The sequence below is a fragment of the Emydura macquarii genome, unplaced genomic scaffold, assembly GCF_026122565.2.
Source record: "Emydura macquarii macquarii isolate MOO-44397 ecotype Brisbane River unplaced genomic scaffold, CSIRO-AGI_Emac_v2 contig_3004, whole genome shotgun sequence".
NCBI lineage: Eukaryota > Metazoa > Chordata > Testudines > Chelidae > Emydura > Emydura macquarii.
In genome coordinates, this window is record NW_027133141.1 from 295,705 (window position 1) to 316,521 (window position 20,817).

At 47.3% G+C, this 20,817-nt stretch overlaps 1 protein-coding gene across 1 annotated transcript in view; it reads left to right on the forward strand.

Annotated features, from left to right (window-relative positions):
- Nucleotides 1–20,817, forward strand: part of LOC137141125 (zinc finger protein 585A-like) — a 171,400-nt gene that overhangs the window by 143,572 nt on the left and 7,011 nt on the right. The window contains exons 12-13 of the mRNA XM_067529973.1: nt 5,270–5,877; nt 15,163–15,350. Coding sequence (XP_067386074.1) covers nt 5,270–5,877; nt 15,163–15,350 — 796 coding nt within the window. The remainder of the gene's footprint in view (nt 1–5,269; nt 5,878–15,162; nt 15,351–20,817) is intronic.

Genomic DNA, 20,817 nt, shown 5'->3' on the forward strand with positions numbered 1-20,817 from the left:
AGACTTCATGAAGGATGGGGCATCTAACACACAGAAAGCCCTCACTTTGGCACAGCCCTCCCTTTGAATATCTCCATTGGCTCCCCCATCAGTAACACATCAATCATAAGCAGCTTGTCTTCATTGTCAAGTCCCTTCGTGGCCTGTCCCCACCTTACATCTCACCTTTCGTCGAATTTCGATATGCAAACGCCCACCGCTGATCAGCCCGTGGTGCTGGCCTCCAGGTTAATTTTAAAAAAAAACCCTTTTGTGCTTTCTCCCAGGCTTCTCCTCATGCTTGGCAGGAGTGCCCCGTAAAGAGGAACAAAGCTACCTCCTTATCCTCCTTCCAATCCCTCCTTAAAACCACTTTCCCAGGATGCCAAAAAAGAAACAAGCCATGACAACATCCAGGCTGCTGCTGTGCTCAATTCACAGCTGATTGTTGTGAGCAACATTGTCTCATTGTTTCCTTATACTCCTCCATCTGTCTATCCATCTCTCTCTCTCTTTCTCGTTTTATTCGTAGATTGTCAGCCCTTTGTGTTCTGTGTTTGTAAGCTGTCTAGCACAATGGGAACCTGGTCAGTGACTGGGGCTACTCACTATCAAAATCAATAATAACATAACGATAATAGGGGTGGCATGGCCGTGGGAGGGAAGGTATTGGGTAAGCCAGGGAAAGTCCTGGTGCTTTTAGGCTGGGAAGGGAAAGGTTTGGGAAAAAGAGCTCTTGGGAGAGAGGTGGTCTGGAGTCAATGGAGAAGGATGAAGATGCCATGGACCAAGTGCTCTGGGGAATTGTGGAGGGAAGGGAGCAAATTGGCTGGAGCTGGGTCACGACATAAGACTTATAGACTCTAAGGTCAGAAGGGACCATTGTGATCATCTAGTCTGACCTCCTGCACAACGCAGGCCACAGAACATCACCCACCTGCTCCTGTGATAGACCTATGAGTGAGTTATTGAAGTCCTCAAATCATGTCTTAAAGACTTCAAGGTACAGAGAATCCAACAGCAAGTGACCTGGCCCCTTGCTGCAAAGAAGGTGAAAAACCCCAAGGGCCTCAGCCAATCTGCCCTGGGGGCAAATTCCTTCCTGACCCCAAACATGGTGATCAGATAAACCCTGAGCATGTGGGCAAGACCCACCAGCCAGACACCCAGAAATAATTTTCTTAAGTAACTCAGAGCCCACCCCATCTAACATCCCATCACAGGCCATTGGGCATATTTACCGCTAGTAGTCAGAGATCCATTAATTGACACATTAGGCTGTCCCATCCTACCATGCCCTTCATAAACTTATCAAGCTCAGTGTTGAGGTTTTTTGCTCCCACTGCTCCCTTGGGAGGCTGTTCCAGAACTTCACTCCTCTGATGGTTAGAAACCTGCATCTAATTTCAAATCTAAACTTCCGGATGGCCAGTTCATATCCATTTATTCTTGTGTCCACACTGGTGCTGAACTTAAATAATTCCTCTCCCTTCCTGGTATTTATCCCTCCGATGTATTTATGGAAAGTAATCATATCTCCCCTTGGCCTTCTTTTGGTTAGGCTAAGCAAGCCAAGTTCTTTGAGTGTCTTCTCATAAGACCGGTTTCCCATTCCTCAGGTCATCCTAGTAGCCCTTTTCTGCACCTGTTCTGCAGGAGACCAGACCTGCACGCAGTATTCCAGATGCGGTCTCACCAGCATTCTCTCCTGGAAATACCTCGCCTGATGCATCCAAGGACCGCATTTGCTTTTTTCATCAAAGGACAATTATTATGCACCACCCTTTGTTATCTCAAGTAGAGGTTTCCCAAACATTTCACTTTAGATAAAACAGTAAAACAAGTTTAGTAGGTACAGAAAGATAGATTTTAAATGAGTATAAGTGCATAAAAGTCAGAATTGGTTAAAAAAGAAATAAAAAGATGAAACCGCAGGCTAGTTCCTAAACTTTAACAATCTAATAGGACTTAATAAGCAAAAGGTCTGTCTTACCAAAAACTGCAGTAAGTTTCACAAGCAGGGCTTCCTCCCAGCCTGGGTCCCCTCCCCTTTAGTTCAACATCCTTAAGTATTCATTGTTGTCATGAGCTGAGGGATGGAATGAGGTAGTTTGAAGGTCACTGTCTCTTATTCCTATATCCCGGAGGTTCTCAAACTTTTATTGCTGAGATCCCCTTCGCAAATATTTCATGCTGTGAGGACCCCCACAATAAGAGTTAATCCCCCCCCCCCAATACCATGCCACCCTTACCGGCATGCGTTGGAGCTGACAACTCGTGACCCCCCCCAATAACTTTACAACCCCCTCAGGGGTCATAACCCCCAGTTTGAGAACCCCTGCTATATCCACTCCTTCCTTTGAGGATTACATCCTACCGGGGTGTTTGTGTGGACAAATAGTCTCTGGTGTACATGAGGTTTGAAACGTCTCTGAAATGAAATGTAAATTTTGTGTGTATACCTTCTCCCCTGCTGGCGAATGATTCTTTAACACCTTGTTGACATGCTAGTGTGTCTTTATCTCTGAGAAACTGTCTGTGGGTGTACCCAGAATTACAACATATTTCAATAACAATCATACAGTAAAATCTCATAGTTTTGCACATAGTGTTTTTACACACATCTTAATGGGACAATGATGTCCAGCAGATTATGAGTTTTCAAACAATACCTCACAAGGCACACTTTCTACACAATATGTCAAAATCTTATAAAAGTGGGGAACATGAGGTAGAGGGTGTCACAGGGACAGTGGGAGAGTAGGATGGAAAGTGAGGAGCAGGAAATTTGGGGGAACTGGTAGAGACCGTGTTATCCAAATAACAAATATCACAAGATCTTTTCCAGGGGATAAGGCAACAAGCCACGTTTATAGTGAATACAAAAATTTGAATAGACAGCTACTAAGCCCTGTATGAGGCTTTTCAACAGGCACGCACACTGGCTCCTGCACTGTTGGAATAGACTTATTTTGTTGGGTATGCACCCCCAATATTCACAATAACTATGGTATGCTTACTGGTTTCCCTCTTTGCATTCTCCACCAATTAATGTTATCCAAATAACAAATATCACAGGATCTTTTTCAGAGGATAAGGCAACAAACCACATTTATTGTGAATACAAAAATTTGGTAAATAGTATTAATGTAAATACCAGGGAAACAGTATCAACACTGTAAGAATATCAATATTGTGCTTTACAAATACAGCGATTCTTGCTAATAAAGTATGCTTCATTGACACATTTCAATTGGCACTTTCATTCACACTCACACACACAGACAGGTATACACAGACAGGGAGACAGACAATATACATAGGGGGTCTCACAGATGTTATAGTTACCAGCCTCTTGGTGCTCATGGTAGTCACTGGCCAGGTGACTGTAGCACACGGGTGAGGAGCAAGGTTCTGCCGATGCGCATCGGTACTCCTGGTACTCCAGCCTTCATCTTTCTGTCCCATTTTATAGGAAAAAGACCCCATGTAAGTCTATGGGCTTTTGCTCTGTCATGCTGCTTCTGCATTTGGTGTGATTCTTAATCACCCACATTTTTGCAAGCCTGATCAGATTTTGTTCTTTGAAGTGGGCTGACTCCAAAGTTATCATGGTGGACTCCTCTTCGGCCAGTCGAGTGGTAAAAGTTTTTATCTTCGCTCCTTTCTTCTTCCCTCAAACGTTTTACATGAGGCTGGTGTTTTCTTCATTGTGTTTCGACATCCCTTACTGTGACCAATTGTTCAATCACTCTCCCTGTCTACACCCACATCAATTGCTCAGCCATTCACACTTCAATCATTCAGTGCCAACTCCTAGTTGAAGAATTCATGTATTATTTTTAAAGCAAACATCATTTCATTTTTGCCAGTGTCTTTCACAATTAGGTAGGTATATTACATTTCACGGTGTGGCTTTTTATACTTAAAATAGGATTTTTACAAATATATTGAAAGTGGATAAAATTACCAGATAAAATGGTCAGTGGAGTGGTTTTACAAACAATCTTAAAACAAATAGAATTATACACAGTAACGACAGACTTGAATTATTATGCAGTAAATGAATATTTTAAAAAGACTGAAGTGAACATTTCAAAGGGTAGAACAATAAGAGTCAGTTGAGGTTTTAGCTTTTGATTAAAGTTACAATGTGTCAGGCTGAAGTGCCTCTTGGTAGAAAGGGGGGGCGTTTGTGGCTCTGTTCTTTCATGTATTTCATGAAAACAGGATTGGGCCAACAAGCAGAGCTGCAGGCCACGGGAGTAGAGGAGAGATCACAAGAAGTAGGTGCTGCTGGGGTCCTGGGAGCTGAGGAGCGCAGAGAGCAGTGGGCGTCATTCATAGTGAGTGACAGGGCTAGCTGCACCTCTGTCCCCTTCCTGTTCTCTCTGAATGACCCCCTCATCCAGTGTCAGGCCTTCTGCCTTTCCCTCTCCTGGAGTTGAGTTCTACAATTCTCATGCTCCTAGACTGGGACCTAGGTACAATACTCTGTGTATCAACTGTGCTTACCCAGCAGGTCAGGCTGAGTGCAGATCCCTTTGGAACCAGCTGGAAAGTCGGGGGAAGGAGCCTTTGGTCCCAGACCTCCAGGACTCAGAGGAAAGCGAGATCGTGAGAGTCAATTGCACAGGTAAGGAATCCTTAAACTAACTCCAAAAACTTGTGAGTTCCTGAAGGAAACAGCTGAGATTCCCTAGGAAAACCTTGCAAGTGCTCTAGTTTCAAGGCTGCCCCTAGCAGATGTCATATCCTCACGGCAGATATCACTCGTGGCTTCTTACCTGTCCTGACACTTGGCAATAGCTCTCTTCCTGATCTACCTTCCCCATGAGCGTTTGGATGGGATGGGGAGGCACAGTTTGTCCCCTCCTCTGTCCTTTATTGGGAAGAACTTGGGGAAATTCAGTTCCTGTTTGTGTGTCGCACACATGCACGTGCATCTCTTTCCAGTTATCATTTCGATTTGCTCCTCCGTTTTCTGTTCCTATGTGTGAGGATTTTCTCACTCTATCTCAGCAGATGGTGGGATGGTGTGTGGGAACGAAGTGCACAATCCTCAGCGCGAAGATGGTGAGGAAATGGAACCATATGGGGCATTGTTACAGAGATCACAAGGGAATTTCTCCATGAGTCATGAGCAGGGGGAAAAAGCCAGTGAGGATCAGCGCAGGCCAGAGAAGCAGCAGGGAAACCAGCAAGGGGAGGAAGTGGGTAAAAGTACGGATTGTCAGAGAACTCACAAGGACCTCAAGGGAACGAGAACCCAGGGGAAAATCCACACAAGAGAGAGAAAGAAGGCATGCACTGAGTGTGGGCGAAGCTTTAGTAGGCACTCACACCTTGTTAGACATCAGAGAATCCACACTGGGGAGCGACCCTATGAATGCTGCGAGTGCGGGAAAAGCTTTGCTTTGAGCTCAAATCTTAGTAAACATCAGAGAATCCATACGGGGGCGCGACCCTACGGATGCCGCGAGTGCGGGAAAAGCTTCGGCCACAGCTCACATCTTATTAGACATCAGAGAATCCACACTGGGGAGCGCCCCTACGGATGTTGTGAGTGTGAGAAAAACTTCAGTTACCGCTCTGACCTCATTATGCATTGGAGAACCCACACTGGGGAGAGACCCTATGAATGCTGCGAGTGCAAAAAAAACTTCAGTTACCGTTCAGCCTTTATTAGGCATCGGAGGATCCACACAGGAGAGAGACCCTATGAATGTTGCGAGTGCAGGAAAAACTTCATTGACAGCTCTTCCCTTATTAAACATCAGAGAATCCACACAGGAGAGAGACCCTATGAATGCTGTGAGTGTGGGAAAAACTTCATTGACAGCTCTTCCCTTATGAAACATCAGAGAATCCACACAGGAGAGAGACCCTATGAATGCGGTGAGTGCGGGAAAAGCTTCACGCAGAGCTCAACCCTTACTAGTCATCAGAGGATCCACAAGGGATAGAGACCCTACATATGCCCCAAGTGTGGGATAGCTTTCCATCAGAGCTCAGCCCTTATTTAGCTCCGAGAATGCACAAGGGATATAAACACCATTAAACCTTGTCTAAGGTTGAGAAAAGATTTATTTTCTTTAGTACTTTTGCCAATTGCCTCATAGCAAACATGGAGGCTATTTCCACCATTTGAGTCACTATGGTCTCTCAGGTCTCCCAGGTGAGTTGTCCACTTATGCCTTTTGCAGCCTCCTCTTCTCTGAGGTGAATCCCATGGTCATTTTTATCAACTCCTTCATCCTATGAACAATGGGAGTGTTTGTCCCCCCTGCCAAGAATGTCCATCACCTCAAGGTGGGGGAGATGGGGTGACTTCAACTAGCTGTATAAGGGGAAATCTCCTTGCGTCTCATCTCCACTACAATTTTCCTTTTGTAAAAACATAACTATTCTTGCAGTCTTTACTGTCGTCGCAGTGCTACGCCACTTGAGGAGGTGGTTTTAGTATGTTGACTTCTGGATCGACTGAGCAGGTCTTCACTGACCGCTCTGTCGATCCAGATAAGTCGATCTGACAGCGGCGACTTTGCCACCTTCAGTGTAGACATAGCCTTAGTTGGGGTTGGTCCTACTTTGAGCAGGTGTCAGACTGGATGACCCCCCGAGGTCCCTTTCAATCCCAATATTCTATGATTCTATGAAGAGACATAGAAATTCCTTCCTGCCCTAGCTCTGCAGCTGTGTTACCATCTGTCTGAGCCATGTAGAATTTATTTTCTTCATGTTCTACATCTTCACTTCCAAAGCGTCATCTAACGCAGTGTTCCCAGCTCTCTCTGCTTGAGAATTATGCTTTGATTTCTTTGATCGTAAATCAGACTCATTAGAGCAGGAGATTAAAGTGTCACAGATCTGGAAGGGGATTTTCAGATGGGAAGTTGGCTGGTTTTTCCCATTATGATTATGCTAAAACTTTTGTAAATAACACAACTCCATGAAAATGAGAACACTGAGTAAAGCAGGTTTAAAAAGAGGAGAACGTGATAGGAGAATCAGTTATCCTAATTCTGAGTCATTAAATGTAACTTGCTCTAGAACTTCAGTTTATATGAAACTGTGATATGATATGGGTTTTTATCTTTCTCCTGAAGGCCTTTTGGTCACATCACTGGATATTATTTTTGCTTGACAGAACGTAGCTCAGATTTATTGGGGACTTTGAGACAAATGACTGTTTGCTAAACTAGTTATTTCTTGCTTTATTTTTCCTTTCCCGCCACCATTCATGGTGACATGGAGAAAGTTCAAGTACAGTTCACGCAACAGGAAACTTCAGGCTAGAGGACAATGATACAAAGGGAAAAAGTTGTGTTTTTTAATCTCCGGTCTAAAATGCTGAACTGCACACCCCAAATTGTGCAACTGACTGAAATAAATGTACATGGTCACACTCTTGCTCCAATTGGGATTTATGAATAAAAGGACAGTCGCAGCGCTGGATTACTATTTTTGGATTTATAACAGTTCATTATCTGTTGTATTCATCTGATGATTTGACTAAATTGATGACTTGATTCCAAAGCAATAGCATTGTTAACTAATTGATTTGCTAATTTGACCTTAACTTGACAATTTAATTTAGCAATGTTTATAGTACTTTAGCATTAATATTGTATGTTCCTGCTTTTATTTCTTCACTCATTTTAATAAAATATATAAAAGGGATACCAAGGCATATTTCAATCAGCAACATGACCCAGATGCATAGAATATCCTGGTGCAGGTCAGTTGGTCCAATTCAGGGCCTAATCATCTCCCTCTGAATTAACCCTTTGGTTCTCAGATGGGAAGAGCTTGAGGGGGGACACAGACGTCAGCTCCAGATGTGCCCTGAACGGCTCAGAGTATTGCAAGAGGAAATGACAGGCTTTTGGGAGTAGGAAATGGGGGGCAGTGAGGTGGGGGCATTTCTTTGAGTAGGTTTGTGAGGGGCGGGACCAACCTCTGCCATCATCTGGTTTGCCCCGGTCAGGCCTAGCTCAGGTGGGGGTGGGGGGTCTGTTTTGAAGGGTTGTAAATGGAGGTGAAGAATTTGTACTTTACAGCAACTTTGGTGTCGGCAGACTACATGTATGTGTGTTAACGAGCTATATGAGAACATTGCTCTAAGAGGTAGGGTTATGGTAGAGTTACAGGTCATTAGTGATCTGGAGGATGGGGTAGATTGCACCCCCAGCAAGTTTGCAGATGACACTAAGCTAGGGGGAATAGCAGATACCCTGAAAGGTAGGGATAGGATACAGAGGGACCTAGACAAATTGGAGGATTGGGCCTAAAGAAATCTGATGAGGTTCAACAAGCACAAGTGCAGAGTCCTCCACTTAGGATGGAAGAATCCCATGCACAGCTACAGACTGGGGACCAACAGGCTAGGCAGCAGAAAAGGACCTGGGGGTTACAGTGGATAAGAAGATGGATATGAGTCAACAGTGTGCCCTGGTTGACAAGAAGGCTAATAGCATATTGGGCTGCATTAATAGGAGCATTGCCAGCAGATCAAGGGAAGTGATTATTCCCCTCTATTCGGCATTGGTGAGGCCGCATTTGGAGTATTATGTCCCTCCACTAAAAGAAGGATGTGGACAAGTTGGAGAGAGTCCAGCGGAGGGCAATAAAAATGATCAGGGGGCCAGAGCACATGACTTATGAGGAGAGGCTGAGGGAACTAGGCTTGTTTAGTCTGCAAAAGAGAAGAATGGGGGGGGATTTGATATCAGCCTTCAGCTACCTGAAAGGCAGTTCCAGGGAGGATGGAGCAAGGCTGTTCTCAGTGGTAGTAGATGACAGAACAAGGAGCAATGGTCTCAAGTTGCAGTGGGGGAGGTGTAGTTTGGATATTAGGAAAAAGTTTTTCAGTAGGACGGTGGTGAAGCACTGGAATGGGTTACCTAGGGAGGTGGTGGAATCTCCATCTATAGAGGTTTTTAAGCTGAGGCTTGACAAAGCCCTGGCTGGGATGCTTTAGTTGGGGTTGGTCCCACTTTGAGCAGGAGGTTGGACTAGATACCTCCTGAGGTCCCTTCCAACCCTCATCTTCTATGATTCTATGATTGTATGAAACGTAAGGTGTTACACTTAGGAAAGAAAATCCAAATGCACAAATGCAGAATGGCGGATAACTGGCTTGGCAGTGAAGAATCTAGGGAGTTGTGGTGGATCACAACCTCAACATGAGTCAGCAATGCGATGCTGTTGTAAAAAAAACAAATGCAATTTTAGGTTGCACCAGCAGAGGCATAGCATGTAAGTCACAGGAGATGATAGTACCGCTTTACTCGGTGCTGGTTAGGCCTCATCTAGATACCGTGTCCAGTTTTGGTCATCAAAGTATAAGAGAGTTGTATAGAAACTGGAAAGGATCCAGAGATGAATGAGAAAGATGATCAAAGGGATGGAATGCAAGCCATGTGAGCAAAGACTGGGTCTGTTTAGTTTGGAAAAGGGAGATTGAAAGGGGGTCTGATAGCAGTCTTCAAATATTTGAAAGGCTGCCATAAAAAAATGGAGAACAGTTGTTCTCTCTCGCCACCAGGGGAGGACGAGAGACAAGGGGTTCAAACAACAGCATAACACATTGTGATTAAATCGCAGGAAACATTTCCTAACTGTAAGACCAGTAGGACATTGGAACAGCCTGCCCAGGTAGACTGTTGAGGCTCCTTCACTGGAGATTTTCAAAAGGACACTAGATAGCCATCTGTCTTGGATGCATTAGACACAACAAATCCTGCATTTTAGCAAGGGGGTTGATGAGATAACCCTTTCAGTCCTTTCTAACCCTTTGGTTCTATGATTCTAACAGAAAAATACAGGCAGCCCTTCCAGCCCTGCAGCTCCTGCCTCTGTCTCCCAGCAATGGAACCAAGGAGAGCATCAGAGACACAGATTCCTTGCTTTTAGTGCTGATGTTGAGATGTGGCAGAAACCCTAGCTCCCAGGAGGACCAATTAGAAGGAAATTCTTGCTCAGCCCCTGCATTCCTGAGATGAAGGATGTTCCATCACTGTACCTCACTATGCGTCTATCCGTCCCTGCTCCATAGGTCCTTCCATCCTTGGTCTCCTCACACAGGGAGGAGGCTTTGGTGCTCAGATCTATAGACAATGATTATTGAAATGTCACTTAAATTATAAAACAACCGAGAAACTCCAGGAAGCCACCAGCCCCTCCTGGCCCCCTGGCCCTGTGTAGCTCAGCTGGACCCAGAACCCTCCCCAATTTACCATCATAAAGGGATTGTGGGTTTCCCAGGCAACCAGGTAACTAGACAATGAAGCCCCTCCCTTAACTAACCCATCTTGGGCTCTGAATCAACTCTCCAAGTTTTTCGGCAGTGGCTCTGTGCTGCATAGGAGAGTGTATTTTAGGCCGCGTCTCCACTACAAAATTATGTTGACCTAACTTCTGTCTGCAGACAGCCACCACAGTTATAAAATCTCTTGTGGGGGTGCATGCTTGGATCCCTGGCTTGGCAAAGTACATTCTCACCAGAAGCACTTGCATCAGTGGCGTACTCGGGGGTGGGGGGACCAGGCCTGTGGAGGGGCTTCTGGGCCGCCCCTTCACGACAGCTGGGGCAGCTGGTGGGTGGCACTGCCTGGTGGGAGCCAGGGACCCCTTCTGCCCTGCTTGTGGGAGGCGAGAGGCTTAGCGGGGTGCGCTAATGCAGGCCTGGCCCCTTCGGGTGCCAGAGACCCACGATACACCACTGGCTTGCCTGGATTGTATTGTCAGTGTGGGGCATCGTGGGATGGCTCCTGAACACTACTAACAGTGGACGGAAGCAACACAATGTGTACACTGAGGCTCCATGGAGCAGTTTACATCCACTGTGGCGCTGTTCTGCTCCGGAAGGTGTGTTACTAAAGCCCTGCCCGTCTCGGACCCGTGTCTGCTTCACTTCCAAGCACAGGAAGCGAGGGCTGGGTTCTTGGCTGGAAAGAACTGCAGAAAAGTAGCTGCCAGACGCCTGCCCCACTGTGCCTTCTGCCTTCCCCGGCATCTGTCGCGTCCCTCTCCCTGCTAGGTCTGATATCTGCTCAGGCACTATCCCCTGCTGCCTGAGCGGCACTAGGCCCCCCATTTACTGTACCCCTGAATGCTCTGCATGGATCCCCAAGACACCCCATAAAGCACTCAGAGCCCCTCCCCCAGCATCTCCCAAAGCTTCTCAGACCCCCCCGGGGAGGAGCCGAGGGGCAGCGAGCCTTAAGTCCAGCATGGGAAACTCCTTCCTCTCCTACCCAGGGGGAAGGCCTGGACCCCCCTTGTCTAGCCCAGCCCATGGGGCACAAGGAGCAGGGTCCAGAGGGAAAAGGGCTGGAAGCTCCTGGGGTGATGGAACTCCAGAAGGTCATCATGGCCAAGGGGGTGTCACTGTGAAGGGAGGGAGAATGGGGTGTTGCTGTGACGGGAGGGTGATGGGGTGTCAGTGAGGGGGAGGAGCTATGGCGTGTCGATGAGGGGAGGGACTTTGGGGTGTCTGTGAGGGAAGGGGCTGTGTGGTGTCAGTGAGGGGGAGGGTTATGGGGTGTCAGTGAGGGGGAGGTGCTGTGGGGTGTCTGTGAGTGGAGGGGCTGTGGGGTGTCTGTGAGGGGGAGGGGCTGTGGGGTGTTGCTGTGATGGGAGGGCTGTGGGGTGTCAGTGAGGGGAGGGGCTGTGAGGGGGAGGGTTACGGGGTGTCAGTGAGGGGGAGGTGCTGTGGGGTGTCTGTGAGGGGGAGGGGCTGTGGGGTGTTGGTGAGGGGGAGGGCCATGGTCTATGCATAGCAGGAACAAACACCAACATTCACTGTAAAAGGAGCTGCCTCAGGTCAGGTTTCTCATTCTGGTAATTTATCTTCAATGCAGCGCTGCATGTTTTTCCTTGTCTGGGATCGGTTTAATTTCAGTCCCATTGGCTTTAATCACATTATCAACGAAATAAGAAAATTGATGTCCCAAATCCCAGCAGCTCGTTCAACACACACGGGGGATGCAATGGGCTGGGCTGTATGGTGAGGTGTCAGAGCCATCCTTGCATCATTTGAGAAAGTCAGAAACCGCCGCAACATGCCTCTGCATGTCCTTGTTCTGATTCCAGCTGTAGGAGGGGTTTGTTTTATGCTCATGCATGATGGGAAGGAAGGGGGACAATAAAGCTTTATGTCAGTTTTTCTTGATGCAGATTCTTTTGTTACGATAGTAACGACATAAAGCAAAGTCAGGCACCAATGTTGACACCAGAAGAAATGGATATAAAGTGGCCCTCAGCAAGGTTAGCCTTGAAATTAGATGAAGTTTTCTAGCCATCAGAGGAGCGATAGGGGCAAATTACCCAACTGGCTTCAAGGCTGAACTCGATCAGTTTCTGGAAGGATGATGAAACTGCCTCCAGTGCTATGCAGCCAATCTGCAACGGCTAATAGCAAATATCCCAACTGGCCAGTGATGGGACACTTGATGGGGAGGGCTCTGAGTTACTAAAGAGTTACTAAAGAGGATTCTTCCCAGGCGTCTGGCTGGTGGGGCTGATGCTCAGTGTCTGACCATTGCCTATATTTGGGGGCTGGAAGGAATTCCACCCCCTCACCCCCAAGTTAGATTGGCATGAACCCTGGCTTTTTTTTATTTTTTTGCCTTCCTCTGCAGCATGGGGCATGGGTCACTTGTAAGTTTGAGCTAGTGTAAATGGTGGATTTGCTGTAATTTTAATTCTTTAAATCATGATTTGAAGTCTTCAGTAACTCAGCCAGTGGTAATGGGTCTATGCCAGGAGTGGGTGGGTGAGGTTCTGTGGCCTGCAATGTGCACGAGGCCAGACTGGATGATCCCTGCGGGCTATAACATCTGTGAGTCTAAAAGGGTGAGGGAAGTAAAGGAAAACATTATTAAAAAATAAATAACCCAAAAAGTGCAAGCCAACCACACCAAAATAATCATTAGTAATAGAAAGAGACCAGCTATGGTGAGCTGCCACTGATATTTGCCAGAATCAAACTTCAGACTTTCATGCCCTAGAAAACCTGCCACTGTCCCCCACACTGAACACCTGTGATAAGCAGGGTTGAGGTGGGACAATCTTTTGGCTTCAGATATTGAGTGTTTCTTTCTGGACCCTGTCCTTTCTTTGCTTTGCCCTGTATTTCACTTCTCCATTCTCTCTGCCATTCCCCTCCTGCTCTCACATCCCCTGAACTTTCTCAGGAACTCACCCGACAGCAGTTAAGAAACTCCAGTGACTCCATATTCTGCACTGACTGGTGTGTCCGAGGGAATGTGACCCAGATCATAACCCGTCAGCAGGCGAAGATGACCCTTTATGGGAAACCGCTTCACACAATGCACAGTCAACCTGTGGAACTCATTGCCAGGGGATGCTGTGAAGGTCCAAATTATAACTGGGTTGAACAGAAATTAAATAAATTCATACAGGATAGGGCCATCAATGGCTTTTAGCCAGGATGATCAGAGATGCAACCCATGGTCTGGGGATCCTAATCCTCTAGCTGCCAGAAGCTGGGTGAAGACAACAGAGGATGGATACTCGATAATTGCACTGTTCTGTTCATTCCCTCTGTCGGAAGGGAGGCTACTGAGCAAGATGGACCATTAGTCTGACCCGCTCTGGCCATTGTTATGTTCTCTGCCGTCTCCCAAAACTGCTTCCCAGCAATGGGGGAGGGAACAGATCTGGCTGAGATCCCACAAGGGAAATTTCATCTCAAAGGCAAATTTGTGTGAAATTGTGAGAAGGGACAAGATCCCCACCCCCACCCCGCTGAATAAAACACAACCAAATAAAAACCAAAAACAAATCCCCAGAACTTCAGCCTCGCCAGCACAGAAGGTGCGTCACTGCAGCACGTGGTTTTTGCTATTTGACTACTTTTGCCCTTCTTGCTCCTTCCCACTCAGCCTCGTTCCTTCCCCATTAGGGAGATTCAGAGACCAGCCCCTGTCTGTGTCTGACACAGAGGGTCTGTATCCCATCAGGCGCAGTAGGGCAGGGAAGGGGTATAGGTCCCTCTAAAATATAGACTCAGAGACTTTCAGGTCAGAAGGAACCATTGTGATCATCTAGCCTGACCTGCACAACACAGGCCACAGAACCTCACCCACCCACTCCTGTAACAGACGCTTGTCCTATTGAAGTCCTCAAATCATGGGTTAAAGACTTCATGCCACAGAGAATCCACCGTTCACACTGGTTTAAACGTGCAGGTGAATTGTGCCCCATGCTGTCAAGGAAGGCAGGAAAACCCCAGGGTCTCTGCCAGTCTGACCTGGGGGGAAAAATTCCTTCCCCACCCCAAATACGGAGATCAGTTAGACCCTGGGCAGGTGGGCAAAACCCTCCAGCTGCACACCTGGGAAAGAATTCTCTGTAGAAACCAGAGCCCTCCCCGTCTAGCATCCCATCACCGACTGGTGGGGATTTGACCTATTGGCAGTCCCAATGGGCCACACGCTATTGTTAGCTGTGCCACCATTGCCTCCCCTCCATAAACTTCTCAAGCTCAGTCTTGAAGCCTGTTCGTTTTCCTGCCCCCACTGCTCCCCTTGGGAGGCTGTTGCAGAACTTCACTCCTCTGATGGTTAGAAACCTTCCCCTAATTTCAAGCCTAAACTTGTTGAAGGCCCATCTATATCCATTGGTTCATTAATTGTGGGGCATGTGACAGTGTGTGTGTGTGGGGGGGGAGGGAGGGTAAAGGCTGGAGAACTGACAGTGGGGCCCAGAGAGATTCCTGCACAGATTGGAAAGATTCTCTGCTGCCAACCACCCGTCTCTGGGAGGAACAGCTGGGACTTGTGTTTGGGAAGCCACCTCTGATAAGGCAGGTGTAAAAATCATTATTCCGTCTGAATGAGATGAAAGCATCCTCACACCTGGAGCCACAGTCACCGACATGGCTTTGCCCTGCTGCCTGACTGGCCACAGCAAGAAAAGGAGTGGGACCAAATCCCTTTCCAGAGCCAACACACCCAGAGGAGTCCTGGGGCTTTTCATCCCTTAGGTTCTGGAGTAATTGTGTGGCCATTTTGTCCCACTCATTTCTGCTACAGGCTTTAGCACATGGCAAAGAAATGTTATGTCCATGGGCCAGATGCGGGAGTGGAGGCTGCAGTCACTGAACCTGAAAAAACAAACCCAATCTTCTTCCTTTTTTTCTGTGTGGTGAAGGATTGAAACGTTCCCCAGGTTCCTCAGGCCTGAGCTGCCTCCCGTTCTGCTGCCGATACAGCTCTGGGACCCAGCCCGCAGCCCCAGCTGATGCTGATTCCTTGTGTCCCAACTCTGCAGGTTGCGAAGCTCTTTCATTCTGCATAGGATGGCTGCGGTGCCTCTCCACTCGGCCACAACTACCTGAGGTTTGTAGCTTTCTCTCTGCTCTATGGCTCTGTTCTCACACTCAACTATTATTTCCAGTTGTTTGCCTAGACCTGCTTCCACAGCACATTCATTGCTGTGTAAGTGTGTCCCTGGCTGAGCAGGAAGGTTTCCTGCCACTTTCCCTTCTGTCTGGGGCATGATTAGAGCGTGTCTGTGGTTAATGACATTGCTGGAGGTTATTGTCCATTCCCCACCCTGACAATTCAGACAGTCCTTTTCCCATCATATCTCCAGAGCGTCGGCGATTCCAGGGCTCAGGTTTTCTCTTTGCAGCACTGAGCTTTGCCAGGGGTTAGTGGCTTTTTTCTTTCCCCACCCTGGAGTGAACTCTGCCTTTTATTCCATCCTTGACATTTCAAGAAATAAGAGCAGCAGCATGAAGACAGAGGCGAGCGAATATCTCACTGTCAGGGATGAAGGAGGCCACGTCCCCCCATTTGACCATTTCCATTACAGCAGAGAAGGTTTCAGTGGAACTGAGTGCCCTGGCTCAGACAAAAGACACAGAACAGTTTTGCTGTTCTTGCGTCCGTGCAAAGAAAATTGTTTCTCTGCGAAAACGAGGAGGGAAATGAAACACCCACAGCGTGGCACATGCCCTAAGGAGTGTGGGTGAAGGACTCAGGCTGAGAACTGAGTTAACTCCACTCACTGGGGTTTGCAACATTTGTTTCTTTCAAGTAGATAGTGGGGAATGTGAGATTAATTCAGACCTGGGGGTAGGGTGGAGGCTTCTTTAGCTTTTTGTAAAAACATGACCTTGTTTCCTGGGAAGGGAGAGAGAAAAGCCCAGAGCTTCCTTAGTCCCAAATTGAGGTCTCCTGGGGGGTGGAAACATCCCTTGTCCCCTGCTGATTTCAGGATCTTTCTCCTCCAAAGGCTCCAGCATACCTGGACAGGGAGGTGTCATTGTGCAAACTGAAATGCAAGAGAGGATCATGGAAAGAAGGAATAGAAAATGGAAAGGAAAGAAACAGAGAGAAAACGCCTCTCTGCCCTTCCCCTCCCACCAAGAAGTATCATAAATGGGGAAACTCCCCAGCATAAAAAGAGAGAAATATTCTCCCCACACTGAGCAGTGAACGATGGACTTGCTGCATCGTACCCCAGTGAGAGCAAAGAGCCGTTTCCATCCCAGACGTTGGAGTAATTTGCAGCTCTGAGACCTGGCTTTGGGCTGACCAGGAGGAAGATCTGAGTTAGCAGCAAACATCTGTGTGTTTGCATCCGAAGCATGGCTTTATCAGTGAGGAATGACACCCCGGCCTCCTACATGACAGGCAGAGACATGCAGCCCTGTGCTAACGAGGCAGAAATTAGGAGATGCTTTTCACTGGCCCTGAGGGGAATAGACAGGGGAGCTCCTTCATGAGCTGTGGCTGTCAGGGGAGCCAGCTGGGAAGGGGGTAGGTCTGGAATCTGGGGGTGGTTGCAGCTAAAAGAAGGACCAGGTGGGATGGGGGGGATTGTCCCGGGACTGCTGGGTAGCAGTAGGGTCTGAGCTGTGGCACTAGAAGGCAAAACCATGCAACCATAAGCAAAACCCAGCCCCACAGCACATTGGGCAGTGTCCTTTGCCTCAGTTTCTGACTTTGCAGTGGGATAATCTGACACCCAAACATCCCTTTAACACATCACAGCCCTTTTCCGTCCATCGCACCCCACTCACCATTGTCTGGGCTTGGTTCATGAAGACGCAGAGTTCAGAGGTGCGTTCACAGGGTGTCTGCTCCCACCTCAGAGCTCTCTGCTGTTGCTGTGTGGACCTGCAACTGGCTGCTTGCCGCTGCTCATTACATGCTGGTGCGATTAGATGCTCACTGCCTCTTCTGCAATGTTCTGAAGTCCCCCTGCTTAACCCAGGTCTTTAGTGATTTCAGCTCTTAGTGATTTCCCAGGGTAGCAGGGAACCTCACTGCCAGTACAGCCTGTGCCTTGTCTTTCCTTTCACCGCTGTCCTGACACCAGGTGTGAGACAGAACCCCCAGAGGTGCTTACCAGTGATCCAGCTCTGATCATCACAGAACAGAAACAACAGCTCTCAATGGAGTGAAATTCGCTTTGTCATTAAACACTTGAGAGGGAAAGGTCAGAATATGTCTAGGACGTTTAAGGCACCAGCCACGTTGCCCCATAGGAACATGTGCCCCAACCACTCTCCCTTTCCTTAAGATTTGGCACCACTGGCCCCTGATCTGCGAGGAACATTGAGTTTAGGGTCCCCTCAATCAGTTGTATGCAGTCCAATAAAACATATAACCTCACCCACCGAGCCCCTCAGTCAGGGCAGGCTATGTAAGTTCTGCTGCTCTTTCCTCATATAATAAAGATAACAACAGTTCATTGCACTCAATACTTAAGTGATTTGTAACCCCATCACCAGCCAAAATTGGTCATTTTGGCAAAGCAGCTCCATCATGCTGCACACCGAGGCAGAGTAGGTGCGTCTACACAAACACGGCCGGTTCCTGAAGTCTTTTCCCCCAGCTCATCACTAGACAGGAGGGGAGAGCTCATTCAGACCCTGCTTACGCTAATGTTTAAAAACTCCTTTTTGGCCTTACCGCTGCTGTACCTAGATTTCCCTTTCTGTCCCTTTTTAAGCAGCTCAGATGAGGTGGCTGAATAGTTAAAGCAATGGATTGCTAATCCATTGTCCTCTGTATGCATGGGTTTGAATCCTATTCTCATTGAAGGTGTTTATTTTTCACATCTTCTTTCTACACAGCCACTTCCCCCTTTGGTGCAGTGACAGGCCAATCCATGTTGCTCCCTATGCAAAAAAACAAAACAAAACAGGAAAACCTTCAAAAATGGTTAAAACCTTCAAAAATGGTTAAAATTAAGTGATTTGTAACCCCATCACCAGCCAAAATTGGTAATTTTAGCAAAACAGCTCCATCATGCTGCACACCGAGGCAGAGTAGGCGCGTCTACACAAACACGGCCAATTCCTGAAGTCTTTTCGCCTAGCTCATCACTAGACGGGAGGGGAGAGCTCATTCAGACCCTGCTTACGCTAATGTTTAAAAACACATTTTTGTCCCTACCACTGCTGTACCTAGATTTCACTTTCTGTCCCCTTTTAAACTACTCAGATGAGGTGGCCGAGTGGTTGAGACGATGGATGACTAATCCATTCTGCTCTATACACATGGGTTTGAATCCCATTCTCATCACAAGAATTTATTCTTCACATTTCCCTTCTATACAACCACTTCCCCCTTTGGTGCAGTGACAGTGCAATCCCTGTTGCTTCCTGTGAAAAGACAAACACAGAAAAACGTCATAAAGGGTTAAAATCACTTGTTGCATCCCTGCTTTAAATAAAATACGTGTGAATGCTAGATTTTTAAGAGTTCTGTATTTCTTAGTTTTTCTCTCAAAAATTAACGTACACATAATCTCCCTCAAACACCATCTGCCTCCCCACATTATCAAAATGACCCAGTGCTCAGCAAGCCCCAGACAGTGACACGTGGCTAGAGCGTCTAGGCCAAGCTATTCCAAAAGTACTAAAGCCCCCAGACTCCCGGTACCACCCCTTCCAATATATGGTCATGTTCCATTTGGGGGGTCTGGGTCTACATTTATAATTAAAGCTACCAAGAAGAAGGAGAGGGAGAAGGGTTTCTGGGTAAGCAACTGTGGTTAGAGAAAGAGAGAGTCCACAGAAATAAGAGAAATAAGCTTGACTGGGGTGCAGGGCTTGGAGGTGCGGTTATGGTTTTAAGCTTGTCAGTGTCACCCGCAATAAACCCATGTCAGAGTGCCTGCCGATTGCACCCTGGACGGCTGCTTTCTGGTGAACTGTGCCTGGGAATGGATGCGGAAGAGCCCTAAAAGGCTTTGCGAAGTCTGATGATATTCTTTATATCGATGTGTCGTGTTGTAATGTGGGTTATGGAGACGTACAGCATATCTGTATTTCCACAGGTGCTGTGTTTCTGCGCGACACCCCAGACAGGAAGGCTGCAGCACTAGCTGGCTTAATGGTCCTTAGTGTCTATGCAAACACGGCCTGTTCCTGAAGTCTTTTCCCCCAGCTCCTCACCAGATGTGAGGGGAGAGCTCATTCAGACCATGCTTACACTAACATTGAAAAACTCCTCTTTGTCCCTACCGCTGCTGAACCTAGATTTCTCTTTCTGTTCCATTCTAAACAGTTGAGATGAAGTGGCCAAGTGGTTAAGGCAATGGATTGCTAATCCATTATGCGCTGCACACATGGGTTTGAATCTCATTGTATGTAATTATTCTTATCCCCTCCCTTTTACACAACCAATTCCCCCTTTGGTGCAGTGGCAGCCCAATCTCTGTGAGCTATGGATACTGCTTCCCTGGACCCAGGCCGGGGGGTGCGTGAGGCTCCCCTGGGACTTGTGAGTAGGGCAGGGTCTACACAGCCACTTATGGGGGTATAATTTATGTCACTCAAGGGTGTGAATAAACCACCCTTTGAGTGACCTCAGCACTGATGTGGACAGCACTATATCGGCAGGAGAGTGACATATGGGCACAGGGTAAAAGCGGGCCAGGCTGCTGCAGAAGAGTCGGGATGCGGGGGAGGTGACACTGGCAGGATTGGAGGAACCATTTATGATATTATTTAACAGCAATATGTCAAAATTACAATAATACACAGGAGATAGGCCACATCAGGTACCATTAGAAGGTGATGTTAGAGTGTAAGTCTTAAATTAAGGTCTGTATAAGTATTTAGGCCTGTGTATCTGCTGGAGACGGTGTCTGGGCCTGCTTTTGGGGCCTGTGTGCCTGCCTGAAAGCTAAAATCTCTGAGCTAAACATGTTAGCAAAGAACAAAGACACAGTGTGTTCCTTCTCTCTGCCTTCAGTGACATGGGTTTTCTTTCTGACTGTGGAAAAAATAAGGGATGTAGTTAAATTGTTTCAAGGCCTAGTGAAGGTGTGATATATGAATTCACAAATGAGGGAAAGCGCTGACTCCTCTTCAAGGCAGATGCCAAAGCAAAGCCAAGCAAGGCCAAGCAAGCGGCTGGGAAAGCGAAGGATGTGTAGAGAGGTGTTAAAAAGAAACAAACACAGGGCCATAAACTGACCATGGGCAAAATGTGACTTCATGTGACCTCCCATGGAGCACAAAACAGGTTGTACCAAAACCCCAGACCCCCAAAATGGAATATGATCATATATTGGAAGGGGTGATACAGGGTGGGGGTGTCCTGCAGCTATAATTCAGGCTACCTAGAAGAAGGATGGAGGAGGCATTTTGTCGGGGTATGGAACCATGGTCAGCGAAAGAGGGAATTCTTTGGGTGTATAGATCTAGCATGTGGGGGGAACTATCAGCATATACAGAAATAAGCCCGACTGGTGTAAAGGGCTTGGAGGTACAGTTATGGTTTTAAGCTTGTCAGTGTAACGCACAATAAACTCTACATGGAGTGCCTGCCCATTGGACTC